General features: G+C 56.1%; 2 protein-coding genes across 3 annotated transcripts; one reads left to right on the forward strand and one right to left on the reverse strand.

Annotated features, from left to right (window-relative positions):
- Positions 1–2,450: 2,450 nt before the first annotated feature.
- On the forward strand, positions 2,451–18,124 carry LOC114615849 (serine/threonine-protein kinase STK11). Of its 2 annotated transcripts, XM_028761461.1 has the most exons (10): positions 2,451–3,556; positions 12,208–12,291; positions 12,926–13,015; positions 13,477–13,609; positions 13,677–13,813; positions 14,080–14,207; positions 14,496–14,553; positions 15,337–15,533; positions 17,280–17,486; positions 17,704–18,124. In XM_028761461.1, the coding sequence occupies exons 1-9, from the start codon at positions 3,267–3,269 to the stop codon at positions 17,471–17,473; spliced, it is 1,311 nt and encodes a 436-aa protein (XP_028617294.1). In that variant the 5' UTR covers positions 2,451–3,266; the 3' UTR covers positions 17,474–17,486; positions 17,704–18,124. The 2 variants fall into 2 exon arrangements, with proteins under 2 accessions (XP_028617294.1, XP_028617295.1); XM_028761462.1 differs by lacking the exons at positions 17,280–17,486; positions 17,704–18,124 and adding an exon at positions 15,841–16,742 and having other exon boundaries at positions 2,460–3,556.
- On the reverse strand, positions 17,881–20,619 carry LOC114615850 (voltage-dependent calcium channel beta subunit-associated regulatory protein-like). Its single transcript, XM_028761463.1, has 2 exons — positions 20,438–20,619; positions 17,881–19,707 (listed from the first exon to the last, which is right to left on the reverse strand). Exons 1-2 carry the CDS (start codon positions 20,566–20,568, stop codon positions 18,744–18,746), a joined length of 1,095 nt encoding a protein of 364 aa, XP_028617296.1. The 5' UTR covers positions 20,569–20,619; the 3' UTR covers positions 17,881–18,743.
- Positions 20,620–20,882: the final 263 nt, after the last annotated feature.

Raw genomic sequence — 20,882 nt, forward strand, 5'->3', positions numbered from 1 at the left:
ATCTGAAGTGTTTTCCTCCTGGTGGCATCTGCCTCCCCCAGCGCCATGCCTGGTATGCTTCTATGGTCTGGAGTCTGCTGCTCCTCAGGGATAATTTATGTTATTGAAGTGGTACTGGGTTAGAAAATTCCCTGGCTCTACCAGAAGTCACAGATTTGGTTTCCAGCACTCACATGGCTGGTCACAGCTACCTGTAGCTCCAGCTCCACTGTATCTGAGGCTGTGGTGGGGTCCTGAATGTGACACACACACATACACACATACACACACACACACACACACACACAAATATAAATCTCTAAATAGAGCTGGGCAGCAGTGGCACACACCTTTAATCCCAGCACTTGAGAGGCAGAGGCAGGCGGATTTCTGAGTTCGAGGCCAGCCTGGTCTACAGAGTGAGTTCCAGGACAGCCAGAACTACACAGAGAAACCCTGTCTCGAAAAAAACAAAAAAACAAAAAAAACAAATAGATCTCCAAATATTTCTAACTATGCCTCTGACCCATAGTTCTCACCATAGTGATAACTCTTCCCCGTAGAGAATTCAGGGTAATGTCTTGGGACATGTGTAGCTGTCACACTGGGGGTGCTCCAGGTACAGAATAAGCAGAGCCTAGGATGATGCCTACTGCCCCTGAAGATCCCAGGATGCCTTAGAGTCCTTGGTGTCTGTCAGGGCGAGGGTGGAGGTGGAGTTGTTTGAGACTTATTACCGCCATAGTTTGAGGCACTGTCAGAGGAAGGAAGTGGAAGGTGAAAATCCAGAGTCTCCCTATGAGAGGCTTCGTGGGCTGCAGCTAAGGGGGAGGGGGCAGTGGGGCATATTCCCTCTAGCTGTGTTTCATCTTTGTCTCCTCTGCCTTTTTCCTGAAATTTTTTAATTTTATTTTTTCATGTGTATGAGTGTTTTGGCTGCATGTATGTATGAACGCCATGTGCCTTCCAAGGTCAGAGGGAGGCACTGAATCCACCGGAAGTGGATTTACAGTCCTAGCCACCACATAGGTGCTGGCTATCAAACCTATGTGCTCCAGAAGAGCAGCCAGTGTGCCTCACCACTGACCAGTCTCTCCAGCCCTCTTCTTTCTCTGTTTGTCTAGTCTGTGTTTTCCCTCAACTTCTGTCTTCAGATCTGTTTCTCTGATCCTTTTTTCTTAACTTATGTGCTTGCATAACTCAGTTCTCTCCTTCTTCCATGTAAGTTCTGGGGCTTGAACAGAGGTTTAGCTTGACAAGCCCTTTTGTCCACGCTTCGTGGAATGTCTGTCCCTTATGTCTCTCGGTCCCCCCCAAGACTCCTTCTGGCAGGCCATCTCGCCCTCTAGCGGCCTCAGAGGGAACCGTAGACACACGGATCTATGCACGTTGTAACCTACGTGTGCACGGAGCAGTGTGTGGAGTAACGCAGGGTGTGGGCTCGCCCCTCCATCATACCCCAACCCTTATTTTCATACGTGAAGTAAAAAAAGGCACATATATAAATTAAAAAGTATTAAAAAGAAAATGACCAAAAAAACCAAACAAATCACCCCCAAAACACTGCAGCGCAGGTGAGATGAGGCCAGCGGGACGTCAATCTTACCCAGCCACCTTTTTTGACAACTTATTTAAAACTCTGTGTTGTGTGTGTGCGCGCACGCGCGTGCTTGCCACGGAGCGCTTAGGTTCAGAGTCAACCTGCAGGAGACATTTCTCTAGGGCCACCTTGTGAATTTACGGGGATCGAACTCATGCCGTCAGATTTGACGTCAATCGCCCGTAACCGCTGATCACCTTCTCACCAGCCCAGCTGCTCTCTATGGCGCCAGCTGCGCTCGGCCGGAGTCTGTCCCTACACTGATCCTCAGTGGCGCTCCAGGTTCCGAAGTGTCAAGTTTGGGTTACTTTTTGACCTTTGACCCCACCCCCAAGGCCGTAGAGAGTAAGCCTGGGCTGGATCACTTTAGGGATCCACGAGCTTCTCTCTCCGCCCTCCCCCAGGCCTCCAGTCGCGGCCGTTCCCCGGAGGACGTTGACGCGCGTGAACCCTAACCCGAGGCCCGAAACTCCGAGGTCACCACCGCAAGCCGAAAGGTTTCGCCGGCCAGTCGCGCTTGCTGACGGGCGTCCACGACAGCCACTTACAAATAAAATCCCGCCCCCACACACTAGCGCCAACCACTGAGGGGCGGGGCTTGAAGCCACAGCCCTCGGCCGCTCCCTTACAGTCCCTTGCTTACTCCAGCTCCCATTGACCAGCGTCTGAGACAACCAATGAAAACATAGATCACGCCTTCTCAGGTGGAACCCGAGCTGTCCAATGTCAGCTCGGACGCCCACCCAGATCTAAATAGCCCAATCCGCGTTGGTGATTGAGGCGGGTTCGAGGGGTGGGGCTTAAGGCTACAGCCAACTGCCGCGCACGTCAGCCCCGCGAGGGGCGTGTCCGCCGTTGAGACGTGCGACGACGGCGCGGCGCAGGGCGGTAAACAAGATGGCGGCGGCGTGTCGGTCTAGGAAAGGGGAGGCGGCTCACGGCGTCCGCGAGTGAGGCGCGAGCCGCTGAGGGCTGCGCCGGCGTGGAGTTTTCTCTCGCGAGCAGCATCTTTCTGCCTGGAGTTCGACTACCCCCTCGCCGCTCCGGCCTCCTGCCTGTCGCGCGGCGGCTAGGCGGCGAGGGGGACGCGCCGCCCGGGGTGTTTTTTCCCGCTCGGTCCCCGGAAGATTCCTGTCCCGACTTCGTGCCCGCGATTTGCGGGTGTCCGGGTGTCCCGCGTCCGGGTGGAGTCTGCGCCCCGAGAAGTCGTGGAAATAAGGGGCCGCGCGTGGCGTCGGCGCGGGCCGGACATGGACGGTGCGGACCGGCCTCGACGCGGCCGCCTGGGCCCCTGAGCGCGGGGCCCAAGTGGCGACCATGACCTAGCGGCCCGCGCGCCGCGACGGCGGACCGTCGCCTCCGTCGGAAGCAGCGTCCCCGGGGACCCGAATTGGGGGGACGCGAGGGTTGGGGGACTCATTGCTTTTTTTCTTTTTCATTCTTATTTTCGTTTTTTTCCTCCCTGAGCACCTAGAAGAAAAGGGGAAAACCAAAAGTGAAGAATTGGCGCCCAGGAAGCGGACGTGGACCCGGTTGTGGGGACCGGGAGGGTTGTGGAGGTCGTTCCTTTTTTTCCGCCTTCCTTTTTTTCGTCCTTCTTGAACATTTGGAAGAAACGGGTGGGGGAAATTCGAACTTGAAAAGAATTGGCGCTCTCGAAAGGGACAAGGACAAAGAGTGGGCCAGGATGGACGAGGCGGACCCCCAGCCGTTGGGCCTGTTCCCCGAGGGCGAGCTGATGTCGGTGGGCATGGACACCTTCATCCACCGCATCGACTCCACCGAGGTGATCTACCAGCCGCGCCGCAAGCGCGCCAAGCTCATCGGCAAGTACCTGATGGGGGACCTGCTCGGGGAGGGATCGTACGGCAAGGTGAAGGAGGTGCTGGACTCCGAGACCTTATGCCGCAGGGCGGTCAAGATCCTCAAGAAGAAAAAGCTGCGCAGGATCCCTAATGGCGAGGCCAACGTCAAGAAGTAGGTGCCAAGGGTCTGGGGCCGACGCGGGCGCTGTCTTGAGCTTCTTGGACAGCCCTTGCTCCTCTACTTTCTGGCTCGTCTCTTTCCTCTAATCTTCATTTCCTTCTCATTTCCTTCCAACTTTTCCTCTCCCCTTCCTTTCACTATCCTATCCACCCCATCTATCCCTCAGCATCACCTCGTGGGGTCAGAGTGCTTTGGCAGCCCGCAGGACTGTCCTAGGGGGAGGTCGTGTGGCCGACTGCGCCTCCAGCTCTCCTCCTCTTTGGGCCAGGTCCTTTTGCAAGTCGCGCCTGGCTCCTTTGGCGGGCGTTGCCAGGCGGGTGGCTAGTTTGTTTACGCAGTTAGAGGGAACCGGTGGGGCCAAAAAATAATGGTGGAGACTTGGTGGTGGTGGTGGTGGGGTAGCCGGCCAGTACTGGCTCGGTCCCTGCGGTGTCCTGCATAGTTGGCGTTACTGGGCTGTTTACTGGACCGTGGGGTCCCTTTATCACCTGCCCAGCTTAGCAAACTTGGGAAACTTCACCTACTGACTTGCAAGAAGGGGCCTTATCTTTGAGGCCAGCACTGGCGGCTCTCTGCATAACTGACCTTGCTTGTGGTCCTGTCCCAGGAAAGGCTGGCAGCTTCTTGGTTTTGCCAGCTGAGCACTCCTGAGTGGTACCCACAGGAGGGTGGGCAGATACCCAGCTGTAGAGCAGAGCAGGCTGGGGTCCTAGGCTAGCCTCAGAACCTGCTTTGCCTTCTTTGTAAGAGTGGATCTAGGTTAGTCTTGCACTGGGGAACCGGGCGACCCAGCGTCAGGTGTTCCTTCAGGTGAATTCAGAGGCCTGAGCTGGGATAAACTGGTCTGAAATTGTCTTAAGGTGACTCCATCTCTGGGTGGTGTTTGCTGGGCTCCGAGGCAAGCTTCAGGGTAGTGGTCCTGAAGCCCACTGTGGCTGGCTGGCTGCCCAGGCCTGCATCCTGGCTTGGGTCAGCAGCACTCCGAGTGCACATGGCAAGCCTGTGCTCTCTGCCTGTGACAGGGCCCCAGAGCTCTCTGCAAGTTCATGGCCCTCACCTGCTACTTTAGGCATACTGCCATCTCTACCTGAGATTGCCAGGTCAGGGTGTGGCTTGTAGAACCAGGCAGGTTCAGGGGAGAGAAATCGGTCCCTTGACCCTGAAGTGGCCCCACCTGAGTTATTGGGGTTACGGGAGTGATGGTGTCACGTGTGAGCTTAGAGGGACGCTGGACACAGTCCATTGGAGGTTACCAGCTAGGGTGCTGTGAGGAGCCTGCACTCTTCCTCAAGATAGCAATTGGTCTGGGCAAGCAGGCACATGCAGTGCTATAGAGACTGAGGAAGGAGGATTGCTTGTTTCTAGACCAGCCAGGGGTGCATGGGAAAACCTGGTTTCATAAGGAAAACGGAGTGGTAGGTGAAGGCCCCAGAACCCACAAGATGAGAGCAGACCGAGATGTCACAGGTTTGCTCTGACTTGAGTGTGTGTGCTGTGGCACTTGTGCACACACAAGATAAAGACTGGGAGAAGAAACTGACGCATAAGCTGCAGGCTACCACACTGCCCTGTACTGAGGTCCTTGAATGGCATGACACAAAGCCAGGTACTCCAGGGAGTGCTGGTGTTACCCACTGCTCGAGTGACTCGTGCAGTGGGAACTCTAAGGCTGCGGCCCTGCCTGTGTGATCCACACACACAGAGGCACAGCCTGGAAGGGGCAGCTCAGTGACAGCTGGTGCAGGCAGAAAGGCCCTTTGTCTGCAGGAGCTTAATAGACTGCACTCATGTGGTCTTTTACGGTGAAGTGTCTGGAACCTCCAGGACTGCACTCATGGGGTCTCTTACGGTGAAGTGTCTGGAACCTCCAGGCAAGCCTTCTGGGGTCCTGTCCTCCAGTCTGCTGCACAGAGTTTTCTCCTTTCAGTACCAGTGGGGTAGTGTGGTGCCTTCCTTCCTGGGAAGGCTGCAGGGACCTGTGCCCTTGGCTCCTGTCACCCCCACTGTGACAAGTAGCAACATCTTTCTTCTTTTAACATTTATTTTTTTAATGTACATTGCTGTTTTGCCTACATGTGCGTCTGTGTCGGATCCCCTGGAACAGGAGTCACAGACAGTAGTTAACTGCTTTGTGGGTGATAAAAATTGAACCCAGGCATGGGCCCTGTTGCTTGTGCATAGAGAGATCCTTCAGACGGCACAGGTTGAAAAAGTCCACCTTAGAATTTGGCAGTCCTGAGGCTCTTGCAGCCTTGTGTTGTATGTGCTGTAGTGTGAGGTATGGACCCAGTGAGAACTGATGCCCTCACTACTTTTGTATGTTTGCTTCTTGTTTATGTTTTGTCTTCTTGTATCTTTTGTTTTTGTTGTTGATGTCTTTGTTTTTTAGATTTGTCCCTCTTCCCTGTCCCCCCAGGGTGTCTCTGTGTACCCCCGACTGTCCAGGAGCTCACTCTGTAGACCAGGCTGGCTTCAAACTTATGAGGCCCACCTACCCTTGCCTCCTCAGCGCTGGGGTGACATGCATTTGGTCACCACTGCCTGGCTGTTTGGATTTGCTTTCGTACATGTGTATGTATAGAGGTGGGTGGGTGGGAATGCACATGTGCCTGTGGAGGCCGGAAGAGCATCATCTCCTGGAGCTGGACATGTGAGCTGACTAACATGGTACTGGGAACTGAACACAGGTCCTCTGTAAGAGCCAAAGACACTCTTAATCACTGAGCTACATTTGAGTGTTTAGAGAGGGTCTCAGTTCACTGTGCAGTTATGGATGACCCGGTAGCTCCTGAGTGGTGGGGTAGTGGCTGGGCACCATCAGGTGAGGAGGCATTTATTTTGCTCCTGTGAGGCAGGGTCTTTTCGTAATGCTTGATCTCAAGCTCTGGGCCTCAAGGGCTCCTCCTGCCTCTGTATGTGTGCCGAGACATCCTCACCTGTTGGGTTGCTCTTTGCTAGCTGCAGGTCGTGGATGGCCGGCGGTGTCTGTTCTGAGTCCACTGGGGCGATGGTTCCTGCTGGCCCTAGTGCTTGACCCTCTTTACTAGTTCCCCTTGCCTTCCAGGCGGTGGTCAGGGCTGAAGGCTCTGCTGCCAAAGCCTGGGTCCTGCCAGGATGGACCATGATTAGTTGAGCTGTGTGTCCTTTGCAATTTGTCTGGCTGCTGCTGCTGTCTCTCTTTGGGGACAGGGAGCACCTGCCTGGGCAGAGTGGCTTGTGCTGGATGGCCACTGGCCACTTAGAGACAGGGCAGGCAGTGTGTTCAGCTGTTGGGTGTCACCACTCAGTCTGGATCTGCACCTGTCTGGGTTGCTGGGGCCATGGGAGATGCTGGCAGCTCTCCAGGGACAATGGGAGGCCATACCATGGTGACTGGCAGGCTGTGTGACTTGGACTATACATAGTTGGGACATTAGTGAGTTGAGGGAAACAGAGCCCCGGACTTTGTTGGTTTTCAGCTCTCAGTTCACAGAACATGCAAAGCATACTGGACGAGCTGCTTGTGCTGCCTGCCTGAGGGACAGTACTGTGGGGTGGCCCTGTGCCCACACCCATGCACGGCCTCCTATGGCCCACATATGTGTATGTGCATATGGTATATGATCAGCCTTGGGTGCCACCTCTCAGTGCCCGGCACTTCATTTCAGACTGCCTGGGACCTGGAACCTGTGACTAGATGAGGTAACAGGGCTCATAGGTGTGTACCACCACAGTCAGATTTTTTTTTTTTTTTTTAAGACAGGGTTTCTCTGTATAGCCTGGGATGTCCTGGAACTCACTCTGTAGACCAGGCTGGCCTCGAACTCAGAAATCCCCTGCCTCTGCCTCCCAAGTGCTGGGATTAAAGGCGTGCACCACCACGGCCCGGCCCACAGTCAGATTTTTATGGGTGTTAGAAGATCAAACTCAGGTTTTCATACTTGCTTGCCAAGACTTCCTGTCTCTGCAGTCCACTGTTAGCTAGTTTCCTCGGTAGGGTATTGGTGCTTCCATGAGGGAGCCATGCATAGACCCAGTCCCAGGCGGCTGCACACTGGACCATGGCTGGATGGAGCTCTAGCATCTGCTGTACGAACAGAATTCAGGACAACCTCAGGTGTGGGCCATGCTTTTCCTTCTCCAGTGCCAGGGCCTGGTGTATGCAAGGCAGGTGCCCTGTCACTGAGCTCTGCTGCCCTGAGAACTGAGTTGGAGTGCCCCCTTTCCTAAGTTTAGGGTCTGTTGAGGATGTGGAATCCCTTTGATTGAGGGCCTGGTGTTTGTCAGTTCCAGGAGATGTGTGGTCTCAGTTTTGAGTACTCTTCAGAAAGCAGGACTATGCTTCCTGCCTGGCCTTGACTGGGCTGCCTGTGAGGAACTTGGGTGGGACCTAGCAGAAGGGGCTTCCTCCCTTGCCTGGGCTCTGAGCTGCTGAGCTGGTTTCCTGCTTCCTCCTACACCAGTGGACAGCCAGCTTCTCTTAGCATCATTCTCTGTTGTTTCTGGACAGGAGCTCTCTCTGTAGCCCAGGCTGACCTATGTACAGCACCATGAGGCTTCCTTCTCCTCACCTGCTTTTTTTAGTTACCTAAAAGAAACCCTGAACACAGGGGGAAGGTGGCACAAAGCCCTGAAGGCAGGTGGTTGGGGTCCTTCCTGGCTCTGGACCTGTCTGGGCTCTCAGGCTCCCTTATGTCCTCAAGCACTTTGCTAAGGGTGAGAATTGGATGCTGGTGGGGGTGGGGGGGCTTCAGTAAGGTGCTGTTTTCTTGTTCCTTTTTTTTTTTTTTTTGAGTATTTTGCCTGTATGTTGCTCCAAATGTACCTGAGGAGCCAGAAGAAGGCATCAGATCCCCTGGAACTAGAGTTCTGGGTAGTTGTGAGCCATTGTATGAGTGCTGGGAATTGAACCAAGGTCGTCCGGAAGAGCTTTTATCTGTCGCACCATTTTTCCAGCAACCCAGGTTAGCCTTAGACTCCTGATCCTCCTGCTTCAGCCTCCTGACAGGGTGTTGGATTACAGATATGTAACCATGTCCAGTCCTCAGGATGGTGCTGTGACGCTATCACCCAACACCTGACTGAGGCTACTTAAGGAAGGAAGTGATTGCAGGCAGAGTTCCTCCCTGTGGGGGAGGCCTAGTGGCAAACTGGGAGGCACCTGATGACATCACATCATATCTGCAGGCAGGAGGCAGACTCCCCCTCAGTTCATTTTTTTGGGTTTAGGACTTTGTCTTTACTCAGTCTGATCTGGAGACTCCCTCTGACTTGGCCAGTGCCTGTGGAGTTGATCACCGTTAACCAGCATATCCTCTGCTGTGTGACAGACTGCTTCTGGGGAGATGCTACGCACCGTCTGCTTACCCAGATAACCAAAGGACGGGTACCACCACGGTCCCATGTGTGAGCCAGTGAGCTTCACTGGAGTTACTTAGAGGAGCAGAGATGACTTGGAGACAGCTGCATCCCCAAGGCCCTCCCCAGCATGGGTGACAGCTTCCAAAGCTGGGAACCTGGAGACACTGCACAGCCTGCAGGCAGTGCGACAGGCTGCAGAGTGTCCTTTCCAGGTGGCTCGTGCATTCTAAACCTCTTCCTGGAAGGCTGCTGATGTGTGAGCTGTTGTGTAGCTCAGCTCAACAGCCTTCATTGCTCACTCTAGGGGGGAGGAGTGTAGTGACATTTTTAAGAATGCTGGAATTTTGGTTTCTTAAAAAAAGAAAAAAACACAGAAATGGGGACTGGAGAGCTGGCTTAGTGGTTAAGAGCCTGGCTACTGTTCTGGAGGACTCGAGCTCAGTCCCAGCACCCACATGGCAGCTCACAGTTGTCTGACTCCAGTTCCAGGGTGTCTGACACCATGACATAGACATGCAGGCAAAACACCAGTGCATATAAAAATAATAAAAGTAAAATCATTTTTAAAATCATACAAATATCATAAGAATGTGCTTTTATTTTAATCCCAGGTCTGGGGTATGGGCCTGATTTGGACTGTCCATAGCCGCAGACTATGAATTGCCTCGTGCTCTAGCAGTGGAGTGGTTTTGCCAGCTGCAAGTAGTTTCTGGAATCCCGGGAACTTTTCAGTGGGTATATAAAAGTGAGCCCCATCCCCTACCTCCAGGCAACAAGATTGGTGATCTGATTAGGGAGGTTGGTTGCAGTTTGTTAGTAGCCATTGTTGAAGTTGAAACCAAAGGAAAGAAATTAGATTCATAGAGTTTCCTAATTCCTCTGGCCCCTCTATCCTTTCTTCTCTCCTCTCCAGTGTTAGGGTGGGAAAAGTTAAGGGGAATAAAAGGTTGGAAAAAGGAAAGCGCACAAAGTAACAAAGACCAGCTAGAGAGGGGCCTCCTGCATGTGGTTGGTTTCGTGGACTTCCTGAAGCTGTTCAGTGTTACTTTCCTACCTTATGGTTTGCTTGCTTGTATTTAGATATTTTGGTTTTGTTTTGTTGGTTTTTGGAGACAGGGTTTCTCCCTGTCTGTTGTAGAACTGACTCTGTAGACCACCCAGGCTAGCCTGGAGCTAAGATCTACCTGCCTTTGCTCCTGGTTCCCTCCAAGTGGCAACCTCCCCCCAAGCTTCGTTGTTTACCTTCTGTCTTAGATTCTCTGCTGGATGGAATGTTTCAGTTTAGGAAAACATTTTCACAAAACACCATTTCAACTTGTGTGCACAGGAGGGGACAGACCACACCGCACACAGGCACATGCTCTCACAGCACACGGGCATTATTTATTTATTTATTTATTTATTTATTTATTTATTTATTTATTTGACATGTTTTCTGTACATGGCCCTGGCTGTCCTGGAACTCACTATGTAGACCAGGCTAGCTTTGAACTCAAAGAGATCCACCTTCCACGTGGAGATTAAAGGCATGCGCCACATGGCCAGCTCTAGGATTTTATTTATTTGTTTTGCAGTGCCTCTGTAGGGTCCAGCTGTCAGCTGACTCACTCAAGTGTCCTGTCTACCTTGATTGGCTTGAGTATTGGCCTCTCAGATGTCATGATGGTATCAGCTGGTGTGGCATCTGCTCAGCTCCCACCTCCCTCATGGGCTTCAAGCCCTGCCTTTGTGACAGTCCCTGCTGTGAAGTGCGATATCCGGATGGGGGCTTGGTTTGTACAACTGCCTGGAAGTTGGTGTGGACGAGGGGAGCTGTTAGGGTCTGGAGGTTGGGTCGTGCTGTATCTGAGCACTGGTCCAGGCAGCCCCAACCCCAAGACATATATGAGTATGCATCCAGCCTTTGCAGGTCCCTTTCATGTTTGTGGCTCCTGGGGACAGAAAGTGAACTAAGGTTGAGCTCAAAGTCTTCTTGCACCCACCGTGTGGAGGAAGGATAGTTGTGTCCCAGTGCAGACCGACTCCATAAATACCGTGTGCCTAGGCTGCCTGAGCACTGCTCAACTTGGGCCCAGGGGTGAAAGCGCAGTGCTCAGAGCAGGGCATCTTTTCCCTTCCAGCCTGCTCCCCCAGCCCTGCACACCAAGCCTGTGACCAGGCTGGGAGGACGACAGCCCAGAACGAATGATGGATGACAAGTGGGCTGTGCTCAGGGAGACTTCTGAAAGAAGGGGGTCTGAGGTGGTGAGGGCAGGCCAGGGAGGGGCTCTGTCCACCCAGCTGAGCTTTTGGGTGAGGATGCAAACTAGACTGCAGGGCAGACCGTGCCCTCACTCATGGCATGCCAGCAGCCTCCTGGAGAACGTGCATAGTGTAGCTGTCACCACTGTCGAGTGGCTTAATGTTGAGTCACCTTAAAGGAAGGCCCTGTGAGCTGTCCACTAAAGCCATAGCCCTGTGCCCCCAGGGAATTCTGGACTTGTTCTGGACATTCACTGTCACGGAGGCCACACTGTGAGGCTTCTTTTTGTCTGCGACTCTCACTGGACTGAGATGTCTTCAGGGTCCCTCTCGGCTGTGACAAGTATCAGAGCCTTGTTTCTGTTCATACCTATGTGATACTTTACTTCATTATGTAGGTGGGTCTGTTGTAGTGTCTGTCAGTGTGGGAAAACTGGCCTGTCCCTTTGGGCCCTGTGAGACTTTGGCAGCTGGGTGACATCTGTGATGAGTCTGTGCTGGGTGCTGTGCATGTACTTGGAGCTTCTGATGTTGGGGTGCTGGGTTCTTACCTGAGTATCAGACCTGAGCTAAGGGAAGCCTCTGTGATAAGCCAATGGCTGCATCGATCTGTTGGACAGTGACTGTCACGTAGGATCAGTGCCTTTATCTGTAGTGTCATGATGACTGTTGGTGCTGTTGCCAGTTTCTGGCCTGACTTCAGCCCAGTGGGGGGAAGTCCAGGGTTGTGAGGTGGGACAGTGCATGGGAGAAGGCCCTGTGGCCCTTGTAGCCTAGCTCCAGGCATAGCTGGTACTGGACCTGTGCCACCTCCCATAGAGCTTTGCTCTTATGAAGCAGTCCTGGTGTCCTGGTGTCCCTCTCTGCTATGGCTGGAAACTACCACAGCCCAGGTGACTGTCCACTCCTTGGGATTGAGCCAGGTGTCAACAGGCAAACAGGAAGCTCCACCCCCACCTTCCCCATTGTCCAGTGTGTCCCAGATGGGCATCTGTGCCAGGACTCGATGGAGGCTTCTCACAGCAGGTGGGGTCAGCTGAGCATGTCCTCTGTTGCTGCAGGGAGATCCAGCTGCTGCGGCGGCTGCGGCATCGGAATGTGATCCAGCTTGTGGATGTGCTGTACAACGAGGAGAAGCAGAAGATATATCCTGTGGGGTGGAGTGCCATGGGGCGGTCCCTGTATAGTAGGGAGTGGAAGCCCTCTGCAAGACCTGGCTGCAAGTGTAGTGCTGTGTGTCATCCTGTGGTGCCTGTCAACTCAGCAGGCGGGTGAGCAAGGTGTGGAGGCTTCCACCTATGCTAGCCTGGTCTGACCAATGTGGCTGGAACTGGGCATGGCCTCACAGGTGGTATTTGGGGGCCTACATATTTTGGCAGTGCCCCGGTTCTAGAGGTTTCCATGCCCTTCCCAGAGAAGAGCTTGCTCAGCTGTTTCTGTGTCGTCCTGGGAGTATTCTGAGAACCAAGTACTCGGTAGTTGGCTGCAGTCCCAACTCCTAGGTTCCCCATGGCTCCCTCCCTGTGGCTTGTTTCTGATCTTGTTGTGACCTGTGCTGACTCCATGTGGTCCAGGGCAGGGCAGTGGCCTTGTGGGCCTGTGAGACTGATAGACTGATAGGGGTCAGAGTGGTAGTGGCCTGCTGGCCCAGCAGAGCCCTGCACCCCCAGCAATGTCTTCACTTCCTCAGTTGCCCTGGGCTTTCAGGGCACTGCAGACTACTGTTGCTAGGAGCAGGGCTCCTGGGCCTGCTGTGTGCTGCTTTCCTTAGCGCCCTACGTATATGGTGATGGAGTACTGCGTGTGTGGCATGCAGGAGATGCTGGACAGTGTGCCGGAGAAGCGCTTCCCCGTGTGCCAGGCTCATGGGTGAGTGCCCTGCTGGGTGTGGGACGAGCAGCAAGTGTCAGGAAACCCAGATGTTTCTGGGCCCCCCGTTTTTAGCCCAGCCGGTGTGCTTGGTGTTACCTTTTTGTTAGGCCCTGTGGGCCCACTGCCCTGCAGAGCCATAGTGGCTCTGAGGCCTGATCAGCCATCCCAGGTTCAGCAGAGTCATATCCCTTGGTTAACAAAGAACAGAGGGCAGGGGAGGAAATGAAGCCAGAGGGGAAAGCTGGCTCCCTGGGCCCGGACAGCACTGACTGGAGTTGCCTGTGTATTGTCCAGTGGGCCCTAGCCTTCTGACTGTTGAGTCTGTGCGCTGATCTCTTAAACACCTACCCCCTTGTGGACCAGGCCTCATGAGCCTCCCAGAGCTCATTGCAGACTTATGTAGGCACCGTGGTGTGGGCTGAGACCCTGTGGGGCCTGAGCCAGTCCCACCCATTCAGGTACTTCCGCCAGCTGATTGACGGCCTGGAGTACCTACACAGCCAGGGCATTGTTCACAAGGACATCAAGCCGGGCAACCTGCTACTCACCACCAATGGCACACTGAAGATCTCCGACCTCGGTGTTGCCGAGGTAGGCACCGTGTGCAGGGATCCTGGGCCGCTTCTCCTGAGCTGCCCTGACTCTCACTGCCCTGCAGGCCCTGCACCCTTTCGCTGTGGATGACACCTGCCGGACAAGCCAGGGCTCCCCGGCATTCCAGCCCCCAGAGATTGCCAATGGACTGGACACCTTTTCAGGTTTCAAGGTGGACATCTGGTCGGCTGGGGTCACACTGTGAGTGTCCTGTATGTACCCTGTAGCAGATGGGGGCTGTGGATTTTCTCTGGTGTTCTCGGGCCCTTTGACCCATAGGGTGTGGCCAGCAGGTTGGACATTCCAGATCTGCAGGTGTAGTTCCCCTCCACGCCCCACCCCAGAGGCTTTGTTTCATGTAGGGTGCCGTGGCTGCACATCTACCATGTCTCCTGTCTGGGAGCCGAGGGGCACCTGGCTTCTGCTCTCAGCTGTGACTAACACTGACGCTCTTTTCCTGTGTGAAGCTACAACATCACCACGGGCCTGTACCCGTTTGAGGGGGACAATATCTACAAGCTCTTTGAGAACATCGGGAGAGGGGACTTCACCATCCCTTGTGACTGTGGTCCACCACTCTCTGACCTACTCCGAGGTGGGCATCTCTAGATCACCCGAGTGTCAGGACAGCCAGGGACAGAGCCCCTGCTCTGTGGAGGAGTTCTGACCCAACTGACAGGACAGCTCTGTCTGCCGGATGGGAGGTTTCTGAGATTGTTTCCCCCAATCTGGGGGTGGGGGGTGGAGGCGGTGTGCTGTGTCCCTGCTGCCTGTTGCTCTCACTGGGGCCTAGGAAGACCAACAGTTTGGGTGGTGGTGGGGAGCTCTGGCACAGCGCAGGCAGGCACTGGCTACACTCTCACACATCTCTTCTGTCATACAGGGATGCTGGAGTACGAGCCAGCCAAGAGGTTCTCCATCCGACAGATTAGGCAGCACAGGTGAGCGTGGCTGGCCTGTCTCAGCCTGGTGGGTGTCTGAGCTGAGACCATGGTCTCAGAGGGATTGTTACAGGGATAAGGATTTGTATGTCCTGGGAAGGCTGTGTGTGAACTTGGGATGTGAAGGGGGTACCCAGTGCAGGCCAGGGGTAAGGAGACCATCCAGACTCCCTACGTTTACCTTTCTGTTGAGGAGGGCAGGCAGCTGGATGGCTGAGAAGCTGGAGACGCGGGGCCTCCCGCGGTGGAGAGGGAGTGGATGGGAAAGGGCACTGTGGACCCCAGCTGGTCCTTGGCCATCTGGACGTGAGAATGTGTCTAGGGAGGCCAGCAGGAAGCATGAGACATGGAGTCTTTCCTCCCCTGAGGGTTAGAGCCTTGTAGGTGGCAGCGGAGCCTCTGTCTTGCCCTTTATTTACCAGCTGGTCGGAGCCATGGGTCCAGGTTTCTCTGTCCTGGGCCTCTTGCTACCTCCATGCTAGACTGAGACTGGCTCAGCTGGGCACCCCCAAGGAGGGCTTCTAGCCTACCCTTGTTCAAGGTGGGTGGGGCTATAGGTACAAGGACCCTGATTGGCCACTCCAGTCCAAGGTGCTGTGGGCTGTGGATTTGGACAGGGTGTGTCAGTGTTATGGGTGTTAGGCTACCTTAGGCCTGGAACCCGAGTACTAAGGCCTTCCCATCTGCAAGGGCAGCCATGGTGTGTGCCCTGGTGGATCTTGGCCAGTGGTGGTCACTGAGTGCCTAGTTCCTGATGTGTCTGCCGCACTTGGGCTTCTGCAGCTGGTTCCGGAAGAAACATCCTCTGGCCGAGGCGCTCGTGCCTATCCCACCAAGCCCAGACACTAAGGACCGCTGGCGCAGCATGACCGTAGTGCCCTACCTGGAGGACCTGCATGGCCGTGCAGAGGAGGAAGAGGATGAGGACTTGTTTGACATTGAGGATGGCATCATCTACACCCAGGACTTCACGGTGCCTGGTGAGCTGGCTTGCCGCAGCTCATGCTGGAGCTGATGCCTTTGTGCACTCTGGGGCTGCTTCTCTTCCCAAGGCTCCAGTTGACATGAGCCACCAGGACTGCCGGAGCCATCCTGGTGGCTGTGGCATTTCATTCTGGGCTAGCTGAAGGGCTCCCTGGGCCCCATCTACAGCTTATTGTGGCCTCCCTGGCTGCGTCTAGCAGGAGGAGGGGACCCTGGAGGGCAGTGGGTAGGTGCCCTGAGACAGAGGGAGGGTCCAGTGGCCCTCAGTCCTGGCCATGCCTGACCTGTCGCCTTCTTCCCCAGGTGTCGAGGAGGCGGCCGAGGCAGGGCTTAGCGAGGATGCATGCGACACATGCATGTGGAAGAGCCAGGGCGCAGGCCTTCCTGGAGAGGAGCCCGAGGAGGGCTTCGGGGCCTTAGTGTAGCTCCCTGTCTGCTGCCCCACCTGTGTCCTCCATAAAGCTTTGTCCACTGTGTCTGCAGGTGGATGCTTGCCGCGACTGCCCTCCCATCACTATCCTGACAGGCTCCCCAGCAGGGTTTCAAAGAACATGCCTGGGTCCAAGGCCTGAGCCAAAGCCTCAGCGCCAAGGTGGTCACCAGCCAAGGCTCTTGTGGCCTTTGTCCCTGTGTCCCTCAAGCCAGGCCCACTCAGCTCCTGGCCTTTCAAACAGTTGTGGGGGGAGGGTAAGGACCTTGAGCTACTATATCTCCTGTAGCAGTTGAGGGTTCTGAAAGTGGTGCTCACTGGGTGCCAGGTGGGACCCACAAGGACAGGTGTACACCTCATGTCCAGGATGGGCCTTCGCCACAGCCCTTCTCAAGGCTTAAGCCATCCCCATGTGGGAATAGTGTCTTCCACTGTCACCTGGAGCCCTTGCCTTGACTGTCCCACAGGCTGGGCTCCTGGCCAAGAGCTGGTGCCTGACAGGGCCCTCTTCATGTGGCTCCTCTGTGGGGGCGGGGGAGGGGGTGCATGAGGGACTCAAGGCTTGAGGTTTAAGGAAGGCAAGGGTCTGGGGACACTGGGGTAGTGTTGCACAGAGTGAAGTGACAGCCTGGTCCCTCTGTACCTGGCACGAGGGTCATACTCGGCAGCAACAGGACAGGGGCTTTTTTCTACTCAGTGCTTTGTGTGGAGGAGGGGACAGAGTCCCTCCTCAGAGTCCACCTGACCTCATGCCCTAGTCCCGTCCAGCACGAGAGCCAGCGTGGGTGCTGCTAGTGTGGCCAGGTCAGAGGTTGTGGATCCAGGAGCATGGGCAGTGGGGCTTGTGCTGGGTCCCCACAGCTGCATCACAGAGCACTAGGCTGTGTAGTTCCATGTAGACACTGCCCACTGGGACCTCTTGTCCTACCATGAGGGCAGGCCAGCAGAACAAGCTGGGCCTGCAGCCCCCAGCTGGATGGTCTCCTCTGAGCCCTGCACAGCTAGTAACACTGAGTCGATTGCTTCATCTCCTTGTGCCTGTACTGAGGGTCTAGAGCTGGCTCCCTGGAGAGCTCTGAGCCGGTGTACGGCTGCCCAGGCTAGACAGGCAGGTGAGCATGGGCACGCTGCAGGAGGGCCAGGGCACGCCACTGACGGCACTGGGCCGGCTGCCTTGGAGCTACTGAGGGGTGGCACCAGAGGCTAGAGAGCACAAGCCTGACCAGGCTCTGGCACACTTGGGGCTGGCTGGGCCCTGGGGCTTGGAGCTGCCTGCCCCTTGGCTCGAGCTATGCTTGCCATCTTCCCACAGGACAGGTCCTGGAAGAGGAAGTGGGTCAGAATGGACAGAGCCACAGCCTGCCCAAGGCTGTTTGTGTGAATGGCACAGAGCCCCAGCTCAGCAGCAAGGTGAAGCCAGAAGGCCGGCCTGGCACCGCCAACCCTGCGCGCAAGGTGTGCTCCAGCAACAAGATCCGCCGGCTCTCGGCCTGCAAGCAACAGTGACTGAAGCCTGCAGGTGGGCTTGGGCCAGAATCCAGAGCCGTGCTTGGTAGTCACAGTGGGCATCTGCTATGCTCTGAATTCCTTCCCTTAGGGCGGGCTGCAGGGGCTGAGGACTGGTGGCTGAGGCCACAGCCCTTACCAGTCAAGGTTATATACAAAGGACCTCTCTGCTCTGGAGTGGCTATAGTACCTGGGGCCTGGTGCTAAGTGACCACCCATTCTACCAACAGTGTGTCGCCAGGATCTCTGGACAGGTGTCCCAGCAAGGCTGTGATTCTGGGCCTGCCTGTCCACACACTTCCAGACGTTGGAGCTGAGGGCAGACCTGCCACCCCAGAAGCACTTTATGTCAAGACCACTGGCCGGCCTCGCCTGCATGTCGCTCTGCGAGCCTTGCTGTCTTTGGGTTGGTTTTTCTTTTTTAATAAAACAGGTGGTTTTGAGTTGTGGCTATGAGGGTGTTTGGAACTGTGGAGCAGGCGGGGCACATGGTTGCCTACAGAGAAAACCCAGAGCAAACCAATATGCAGAGACATTTATGATCAACCAGACAACACGACCAACCATAGAGGGCGCAGGGCAGGGAGTGGGCAGGCACTCGTGGCGAGGCTGCCCTATCTTTTGGCAATAAATAAAGCTTGGGAAACTTGATGCTGCCACCTGGGCTGTTCTGTCCGTCTGTCCAAAGCCCAAGGCTCTTGGGTAGCAATGGGACAGGGTAGAGGCTGTGCACATGCAGGGTGGGCGCGGTCGGTTATCGCTCAGAGAAGAACTGTAAGGCCGCTACAAAGCGCATACTATGGACAGGGTAAATAGATGAGGCTCTGGGGCGCCGAGCTCCTCGCTGATCCTCAGTGCCCCACAGTCACTTCCCCTCCAGTAGGTTCGCGCATGCTTATGGCAGGCAGTGGCACCGCCAACACGTGCTCACGAATGGAGGTTCAGCTGATCCTGGAGAGAGGCTGCACTTGCACCTCAGAACCTGCTCCACCCCCATCTGTGGCCAGAGACTGGGTGCCGGGGTCAACCTTCTATGGATCCCAGAGTCCAATCTCTTCATCCTCCCTGCAGCTGAGCCTCGGTCCTGGAGCCTCGTGCTTCCGGAGGCCACTGCGCCCAGCTAAGTGCCCCACTTAGCAAGCACGCTTGGGATGTGGGCCGCGTACCCATGCACAGCAACCTCAGGTTGCCCCTGCTATCGCCACCATTCCCATGGCGGCCCCACGTGCTGCCGGAGGAGCAGCCGAGAGGCAGGTCCAGTACACAGAGCTTAGGCGGGGCTGTGGTCAGGGGATGTAGGGGCGGCAGCAGCGACAATCAGCACCGGGGACGAGGCAACTGGCTCAGCAAGATGGGGAGAGAAGAGTCTCTCGTCGAGGCTGGCTGCTAGCTTGTCCAGCAGTGCCCCGGCGGGCTCAACACACAACCCAGATCCTGGGCAACCACCGCCTCCACCTCCAGGCTCCTCCTCGATGACAGGAATGGATGGGTCATCACCCGTGATGGGCAGCGCACGGCCTTCAGGAGGACAGTCAACACTGTCCCCACGGCGTAAGGGCGCACGTGTGGGGCGAGTCGCCCCAGGGGGCGTGGCCGCGCGTGCGCCGCCGGGGTCGCTGTGCTGCCTGCCTCTCTGTTGCCATTGCTTCCGTGCATGAGTGTGAGGATGCGCACGTGCACGGTGACGCGGAGCGTCATCAAAATGAGGGTCATGGCGCAGGAACTCATGGAAAAGAGCGTCCGTCTTCTCGTCGATGCTGTAATCGCGGCGTGGCCTGCGTGGCCAGGCTCGCGGGCTGCGGGGAGGACTGCGGGCTGGAACAGGAAGTTCGGAAACTTCGTCGCCCGCCCCTCGTCCCTCGATGCTCGCGTAGCCACTGTCCATCTGTAGCAGGCGGCGGGCTTCGCCGTCCTTAGGCCGCAAAGCAGGTGGAGACTCGAGAGGGGGCGGGAAGGCGGGTGCTGCGCCTCCACCCCCGGAACCCGAGCCCGAGCTATCACCGCTGCGCACTGAGTCGCGGTCATTACCGCTGCTGCTGTGGTCCGACGCAGTGGCCGCGTGGAGCTCGAGCGAAGCACGAAGGCTCCACAGGTCACGGTAGCTGCACTGTGCATGCTCGGCGTCCTGCTCTTGCTGCGGGTCCTGCTGCTGCGCATGCTCGGGCCCCAAACTGATGCCATGCTCCGGAGGAGTCTCGGGGCTTGCTCCTCCCGCCGCCTCAGCTGCCTCTAGCCTGCAAGGCCAGGCCCACGTGGTCAGAGCCTGCAGGTATTGCCCTGCCCTGCCGGCTACACATTTGTGCTTTTAGGGACTATGGACATGGAGGGACTCCCATCCAGTCTGGGCCACTCCTAAGTGATTCTCTTGATGTGCAAACACCAAATCACCAGCCCCTTGACTGGGTGTTACCTCACCCACTGGTCACGGGCCTGATACAGCCAGGTGTGAATCAATGAAGGGGGGGGTCACCCCTAAGTTTGCAAGGCCTCAGGCTGTACTCCAGTGGTTTTAGCATTTAGGAGGTTTGCTTGTGGCTTGGTGGGGGAGAGGTTACTTCGGATAGCAGCTGTTACCAAGGCTGCTCCCTGATTGGGGTCAGGCATACATCAGGAGTGCAGGCAGGCATAAGGGACGCTGGCACCACTGAGGAGCTCTTCAGACCTCGGAGCCTGCCACAAATTGACAGGGCCATAGTAGGCCCAAGCCCACTGCCCTGCTCTGGTGGGTGTCTCATCTTGGAGACCCTGGGACCATCAACTGCCCATCTACCCTTACCCATTCTCTCCCTGCTTCCCTCCTCCTTCTCTGGTCTGCGCTGGAGAGGTGGCCCCCATGAAGTGGCCAGGGTGACTCGAGTTCGTGTCCACAGGGCCAGGAGGGCAGTCCCTGGGCCACCTATGGGGGATGGGGCAGGGCAGGGGCCCACAGGCCCACCCTTAGCACCTCCATCTACTGAACAATACCTGCCGAGAGTGGGGGGTGGGCTGGTGGGGCTGGCCAGAAAGGGGCGGGGGGGTGGGAAGGCCACCGAGTCGCCTGCGCTGGCAATGTATTGAATGAAGTCGGCGTGGGGGACATCCCCCTCTTGCTCCATGCTCTCACTGGCTGCCCGCTGTCGCTGAAAGTGGTGCCGCTTAGGAGAACCTGTGGTTGAAGATCAGACCAGGACCAAAGATTAGGCGTGAGCTGAATGACCTCACAGGGAAGCAGTCCAGATATCCTTGGCTGGACCAGTGTGGCCATGAGAAAGGATGGCCAGGGCCTTGCATGGCCCAGCTTTTCCTGCACAGGAGGGAAGAAGATGCCACCTCCTGTAGGCTGCACCGTGCCCTGGGAAGCTCCCCAGCACCTGGCCAGTAGTCAGGATCTTACCCCAAATAGAACTGCCAGTGGGCAGGGCTCCAGGTG

The sequence above is a fragment of the Grammomys surdaster genome, unplaced genomic scaffold, assembly GCF_004785775.1.
Source record: "Grammomys surdaster isolate TR1022 unplaced genomic scaffold, NIH_TR_1.0 164564, whole genome shotgun sequence".
NCBI classification, from domain to species: Eukaryota; Metazoa; Chordata; class Mammalia; order Rodentia; family Muridae; genus Grammomys; species Grammomys surdaster.